The 7,442-nt window shown below is 45.3% G+C and overlaps 2 protein-coding genes across 2 annotated transcripts in view; both read right to left on the bottom strand.

Annotated features, from left to right (window-relative positions):
* The window catches only part of ROGDI (rogdi homolog (Drosophila)), a 14,219-nt gene extending 13,867 nt beyond the window's left edge, over positions 1-352 (bottom strand). The window contains exon 1 of the mRNA XM_009324252.1: positions 221-352. Within this exon, the coding sequence (XP_009322527.1) occupies positions 221-352 (132 nt within the window). The remainder of the gene's footprint in view (positions 1-220) is intronic.
* A 704-nt stretch (positions 353-1,056) lies between these two features.
* The window catches only part of GLYR1 (glyoxylate reductase 1 homolog (Arabidopsis)), a 25,570-nt gene continuing 19,184 nt past the window's right edge, over positions 1,057-7,442 (bottom strand). Inside the window, exons 12-16 of the mRNA XM_009324251.1 lie at positions 7,322-7,423; positions 6,068-6,230; positions 5,460-5,639; positions 4,835-4,959; positions 1,057-4,476 (exon numbers count right to left, since the gene is read on the bottom strand). Coding sequence (XP_009322526.1) covers positions 4,402-4,476; positions 4,835-4,959; positions 5,460-5,639; positions 6,068-6,230; positions 7,322-7,423 — 645 coding nt within the window. The 3' untranslated portion in view covers positions 1,057-4,401. The remainder of the gene's footprint in view (positions 4,477-4,834; positions 4,960-5,459; positions 5,640-6,067; positions 6,231-7,321; positions 7,424-7,442) is intronic.

Raw genomic sequence — 7,442 nt, 5'->3', positions numbered from 1 at the left:
AACACCGCGGACCCCCCCGCCACCGCCAGTCGCGAGGGCTGACGGCTGCAGCGCGGACGCTGAAGTTACTGCTGCAGTCTGATTTTCGATCCGCACGGCTGACGGCCGCAGCTGGCTGCACAGCGGCTAAGGTACGCGTAAGAATCCTCAAGGATGAGTAAAGACCCGGAAGTCTCATCAAATTTATTCTCAAATTTTTGAAACTGAAATAAATCTATACTGGCAGTGAGGTCTCTGCACCGAAGTTGGGGGGTTCCTTTTCACGTCGGATGCCCTGCGGGGGAGAGGCGGCCAGGTGAACAGCATCGCCGCCTCCGCCCATCAGCAAGGTGGGTTCTGGAAGGGAAGGCATCGCCCATTCGCAGGGCGGGGAAAGCTTCCGACGGTGCCAGCTTCTGCTGTGAGCACGACTCCGACTCGGTGGCCTTGCTCCATCGCTCAGTTTAGTGATTAAAAGCAATGCCGGGTTTTTCCTTACTTTAGCACCTGTAATTCATTTTAACTAAAGCACACCGTGAATCAGTACCAGCCCGTCACGCCTCAGGGCGCGAACATCTACTGCTGTTTGACAGCACGCGCTGCCTGGATCATCAAAAAACGGTATTCTGGAGCTTGCGAACACTGCAGCTAAGGGATCTTGTCTTGGAAAACCCCACTCGCTGCTCCTAAGAGTTAGTGCTCAAAAACCCCAAACACCAGAAGGAAGGAGACTCCAATTGGGCCACCAGGCTCCCAACACTTAAGCAACACAAGAAGTCATCAACAGCAGAAAGTTCTGGACCTCCAGCTCTCAGCATTCTTTGCTTTAAAACGAAGCCTGCGTCCTTGTCTCAGTCCAGATGCATGCAGCCCTCTGCATGCGGAGGGCTGGAATTTATCCAAACTCATCCCTTGTAGTGCCTCACTGACAAGATCAGGCTTCTGCAATGACAAAAATGCTCTCAGGCATAGCGCTGGTTTTCAGCAACTCTGATTTTTGAATGTTTTCAGGAACGCAGGGATTTCTTTAATGCCACAATACAGGTTTGATAGGCTTCAGAAACTGCCACAAAAACATTGTGTTACCAAGAAAGGTTTTATTCTTTTTGCCAGTAGCTTTGTTAATTGCACAAAAAAATCTTTTTGTTTTGCCATTTAAACATTTTCACACATCCTATTCTGAATGACAAACGTTAATTAAAAACAAGGCAAAAAAATAAAAATTCACAACCTTAATTCTATAGGATCTATCATTGAGGAAAAAAGAAACTGCTTTTCTTACAAGCTTTTCACAAGTGTCACATTTTCTCTTTAAAAAGGAGGGAGTCAAAAAAAGCAAATCGCTAAAACAGAAATCCTCATAAAAAGGAACTTTACAGAATTGTCAACAATATTAAGACAACATTGACTAGCCAGTTTTATTAGAGCATCTCTCAATCCACAACTTCCCCACCTTCCCTCCCCCCAAATCTCAGGCCTAGGAACAGATTAAGATCCATGTTCAGAGGCTACAGACATAAATATAAGAATCCGAGTGAGACCAACATGAGTCAATCTCCAACGGCATCTGAAATAGTCCGGTTTTCACCATTTCCATCCCTCCTCCTCACTTCGCATCCACTTCAGAGCTCTGTGTCTCCTTCTGCTCCTCCCTGGCATATCTGTGATTGTACAGCTGGCTGGGCAGCACCGCACCCTCCAGCCACTCCACATCCACCTACCTCGCCAGAAAGCTGCAGTCAGACTTTCCCAGGATAAATTACAGTGTTTAACTAGTCTGCACCTGCCACTCCCACATACGTAACGACCTCCATTTTGAGAGCTACGGTATTTCTGGAAAACAAAACCTGCAGCAGTGAGCTGCCTAGGGAGTGGTTCTCCCTCTCACAAATACGGTTCTTTGAATTCACTATGAAATACACGTCACAGGACTTGAGAGCTCCTTCTGTATTCCCACTCTATCCAGAGGCACCACAAAGTAAAAAAAGAGGGAGATCCTCCATTACCTTTGCTCAGACCCGTTCACCTTCACTCTGGCCCAAGAGACCTCTGCAGGGACAGGTCGGGGACGCCGCTGCACTAGCTCAGCGCAGTTCCGCTCTCAGCTGGACCCGAGACAGTACCTCCCTCTTCCGCCCGGAAGATTTCTTACACTGTAATACCTGTGGTCTTATCTCCTACCCCCAAAAACACGATTTCCCCCAGATGCCCTCAATACACAATTCATGTAAGTGATTTCTTAACTGCGGCATGTTTAACCAAGGACTTCTGATGCTAATAGCTGAGCTCTTCTGGATGGGGGAAGCACAAGTGTGTCAAAAGCCGGCTAATGGCTGGTTATCCTGGGTAGTTATATGTGCCTTTAATATGATTATCTACATGCAGGATGACAGTTGCACTGCCCAAAGAAACATGTATGTATAACTAGTATTGTTCACATATACCACTGACAAACGGGCAAAGTGATGTCTAACAGACCTATTACTAGATGTTCACCACAGGACATAATGCGTAACACAATATTAGCCCACAAATAATAGTGATCACAGGAGGTGAAATACTCAACAAAGTAACATTTACAGCATTAGGCATTAGATGTGATTCATAATGAGTATCTGATACTTTCTTAATAAGGTGCCCCTGAACCATACGCACGTGCTGCACAAAGCAGGATTGGCAAGAAGTCCTAACCCACAGGAAAATTTCCCTACGCAGCCATCAAGTTCCTAGAAAAATAAGATGGTGGGAGGGGCAGACCTCATGGATTTAAAGGTACACGGTCTAATTTGAATGTGCTTGCTTTCCTTTCCGAATCCCAACCCACGCGAGGAGATTGTGCCACTGAAGTGATTTTGGCCAATGAAGTTTCTTACTGGCATTTTACTAACTCTCAAATCTAAAATGCAAGAACCCTCCTAAAAGGCTAATACTGAGAACAAAAAAAAAACAAAAACAAAAAGAAAACCCCCTACCACGCTCTGTGCATTTTTAGAGACAGACATCCTTTGGACTCCGGGTTGCACTGCTATCAACACTGAGAGCACCTCTGCTCTCTAGCCTTGGCATCTGCAGTTCGAGCCCCACGTTTCTAGACTAAAGCTCAACAGTGGTCTTAGCCTCCCATTTTATTTACGAGTCTTTCTAGAAGTTGGTATCTGGCCACAAGCAGAGTCACAGGTACAGGGAAAAGTCTCATGCTGTGCTAGTGTTGTACCCAGAGTAGTAACACGAAGAACATGTATGGAAAATCTGACATGTATAAAGATCACTGATCAGTACACAAAAATATCCCTGTGAGGTAGGTAATCATCACCCACCTTTAAAGATGGGCAAACAGGCTAAGAGATATAATAACCATGCAAAGGCCAGAGAGAGCGTGGAAAGGAGCTCAGGATTCTCAATCTCTTGGCTCTACGATCATTCTTCTCGTCCCTTTCAGACTCATCACTCTGCTTGTGACACTGCTACAATCCAAGACACCGTTGTAATTATTGACTACAAGGGTAAAAAAAAAAAAAGCAAGAAGTAAAGCAACATAAGCTAAGGCCAGGAGCGACCCTAAGGTTTGTTCCTTCCCCAAATAAAGTATCTCTGGCCCAGTTTTCGGCTGTATGTTCCTCTTGCAGTTTTCTATGCAAACGTGTTGATCTCCAATGCTGTTTGTGGGATGGGCAGCTGTGATCAGCCTTTTAGGAGGCTCATTTACACTGGCATTCTCTCATTTTCAGTAAGGTTTGTGTTCCCTAAGCTAAAGTTGTCTGTACAGGGGAAGACATGGATGCAATCTGTTCTTAACAGTACAAGGAATTCCTCCATCAAATGCCGGGGAGGTGGAAGTTTAAAAAGAAACAGAATCAAGACAGTGTTGCACGCAACCCCATTACCTTCTGGAACTGCCATTCTCCTCCATGGGAGGTGCTTTGTTCTCTAACAGTGGCCGATTAACAGGAATGCTCCTCACCTTACTTGGGACCAAGGACTTTAGTGATATTCACAGGTAGATGGGAATGTCCCCTTGATGCAGAGAGTCCAACACACACATTATTTCACAGCAAAAGAGAAAAGGGATCGTTAGAAACAGCATCTTGGACAAGCATACAAAGAGGAAAATAAAAGCAGCCAAGCAGCAGATTTCTGGCAGAGTTGCCTCAGAGCTTCTGAACAAGCCGCCACTGTTCTGTTCCATGACTGTCAGTGCATGGCATGGATTTTTCTAATTAGACTGCAACAATCGGAGCCCCCTCCTCCCCCCCCTTCTGCCACCAGGGGAAGGCTCACCGCAGCAGCTGCCTCCGTGGCAGATCTCAAAGTCTGTGTATAAAAGGAAATGGAGAGACAGAGATGGACTGGTCCAGAGTTAAAACCCAGTATCATAATAATATTAATCAATAATCATAGTATTAACAGTAAGAACGGTGCAGCCTAGTGGATGTAGGCCCTGTACACTGCAGACATGTCGTTGTCTGATTGGTCCAATGCTTTTGCTCGTTTATAGACCTAGAGAAGAGAAATTAGAAAAGGATCAGTGCCTGCTCTTGTGCAAAGCCTTTCCCCAGCAGAAAAATTACTTTGCTGACCACTGCAAACCAGAGAACTGCATAGTATGTCAAGTAATTAGAGCAGCGCAGATCAGAACGCACCAGATCTTGTTAAGGCCATCTGTGTTTACTGACATGATATTCTAAGGGCTTCTACAATCAAAACAAATTCAATTCCATCCTAGTCAAAATATAGTTCAATCGCTGTTCCCTCGTCTTAGAGATGACGTAATTCTTAGATTTTCGTCTCCTGTTGACAAACGATTCTACTGAAGAAATGCTGAGTAACACACAACTGAACCCTGAACAACTCTTACCTCGTTGGCAGCAGCTGCCATGGGAGTTGGGTGGTTGACAGAATCGCCCAGTGCAATAGCTAATCTAAGATCCTTCTGTATGTATTTCAGGTAGAAATCAGGTTTAAAGTTTCCTTGCAAGATATCTGTCGAGAGGAATGTGTGCAAAAAGTAAGCATGACAAAAGTAAATCAAGCCCACATTGCAAGGGCATGCAATTCAACACCAAACTTCCCTTTCCCATGCTGATCACCAGGAACACTGCTTTTAGCTCTTCTGTTTCTCTGTTCTCTATCTTCATCTGGCCACAGCAGATAATGTCACTATTGCCCACTGACAAAGCGAGCTCAGATTTCTAAGCAGCTTGCCCTCCATTTCACTTACTACCCTGCCCCAAGGAAATCCTCACTGTGAACTCAAGTCCTAAGCAGGCTGTAGACAATGCGGAGCTTGGGGTGGATTCTCAGAAGCCCTGGCTATGAAGGGGAAGGAATGGAACTCAGCTCTTCATTTCCAGAATGCTTAAAATACCCAGAATCCCAGGCTGATGAAGATGGGACAGTTATTTTCTCCTTTCTGCCATTATCTGAAATGCTGCTAGGTTGTGGCAAATGTCCTATAATAAAACAATGTAAGAGAACTTTACTTTGGCACTTCTGGTCCAGGAAGATGCTGGCAAGTTGTCCCTGATTGAGGATATCCAGAAGGGTCTGTTGGGACTGGCCAGTCACTTGAGCCAAAGTCAGTCCTTCTGCTATCGTTGCCATGAAGCTGCCTTGGACCATGTTCACAATCAGCATCATCTTGGCAGCATTGCCTACTTCACCTGGGAGCGAGACATACCATTGGGCATTCCTCCAGAAGAGATACAGCAGCCTTGCTCCCCCATCCCACACAGTATTAACACTACTGGACTCTTCGTATCAAGCACTTGGCAGCTCTCCCTTCCCCTGAAAGACTTCAGAAAACTTACCCATTTTCCAAGCATTCAAAGGAAGGGAGAGATCATAACAAAGTATGATTTAAAATAAAAAAAGCATCATGGATCCTCCATAATGAGCCAGTATTCAAAAAAAAGAAAACTTAGGCTGGAAGCTCTGAAATTGGCCAAGTTCCAGAAGAGCAGGCCAGTTTCCCATACTGCCCAAGGAGACAAGAAACAGATGACACATATGCCTCTCGGACTCCTTGCTGGAATTGCCAGTCCTTGCACTGACTCAGAAACTGCTATCAGGCCCTTCGTGTTTCAATTACCTAGAAAAAAAGAGGTCTTCCCCATCGCTTGGAAACAGCTACTGCAGTCCTCATATAAACCCCTGTCGCCGGCTGCCAGGATCACAAGCATCCCATCATTAGATAGCTGCTGATTTCCTGAGACCGGTGCTTCCAAAAAGCGACCACCCCGGGACACTATCACCTGGAAGAAGAGCATCTCTAGTTAGCTGTGCATGAAGAACACGCATTGATGCTCCGTAGGCAGCACAGCAAGAACAGTGTTTAGGGCATTCCGGTCCCTGAGGACAGAATTTTAAAAGCAGAACAAATAGCTCAGACACATAAACAGAAGAGGAAAGCCCTAACACGTGATGCGCTGCAACCTGCAAAGGGTACTCAAGACCAAAAGTTGCCCTCACACTCCAGCAACACTTTCCTGCACCCATCACTACTGTGCACGTTTTAAGCAGCTGAACTTACGTGCTTTTGCCATGGCACCCTGTAATGGCCAAGGAACCATTGCTGAAGTTGTACATGTGGTGTAGGAATCTCAGAAAATTGACTGTTATGGTATCTCCCCCCTTCTTCCCCAAAGAGGAAAGGCCTTTGACAGATCTCTTCAGCCAGAAGTTTACTAATATGTATGACTCTTCATCTTCCAAAGTCATGTTACACACTACTGCATCACCAATATGTCTGCTTAAAACTCCACCAAAACTAGCTCCCTTTTCTTGTGCAACAACACACACTGCCTTTAGGGCAGAGGATAACAATCAAGATGCCAAAGAGGAAATCAAAGATACAACATCAGAAATAATCAGAACACTTCTACAGAAATCCCCTCTGTAATAATATTTCTACAGAATGAAACGTGCAGGTATTCTTTTACCCCAACCAGAACATTTGAAATTAGCAGATTATGCATTTTATCAATTTAAGGACAGTAACCAATCCAGACAGTGCTTTCTCCTCCAGTTTGCTACAGAATACCAATCTGGCTATAAGTACTTCTTTGTATAATTTGGCTGGCTATTTGCATTGGTGCCAGTTAACAGCCCTGCCAAATCTACAGGCTTTGCCGTTACCACCAGGGAACATCTCATCCAACTTCGCTTGCTGGTCAGGATTTGACAGTTTATTTTGTCTTATTTGCCTGGGCCTTGAGTGTCTCCTAAAGAAGCCCCAAAATCTTCAGAAGCACCTTTATTATCAACAGCTTACCGCCTGAAGTAACAAGAACTGCAGTACTGCTGCTGAAGCACAGATGTTAGAAGTTCAGTTCAATGGGATTACCTGGGCCAACTCTGTGACTGTATCTGCATCCACGGTGGACATATCCACGTAACACTTCCCTGGGCGAATCCCCTGCAACACTCCACTCGGACCAAGTACCAGCTGTGGGGAACAGAAGAGC

Source organism: Pygoscelis adeliae, unplaced genomic scaffold, assembly GCF_000699105.1.
Source record: "Pygoscelis adeliae isolate BGI_AS28 unplaced genomic scaffold, ASM69910v1 Scaffold505, whole genome shotgun sequence".
NCBI lineage: Eukaryota > Metazoa > Chordata > Aves > Sphenisciformes > Spheniscidae > Pygoscelis > Pygoscelis adeliae.
The sequence above is the reverse complement of the archived record's forward strand: the minus strand, read 5'-3'. Positions and strand labels throughout refer to the sequence as shown.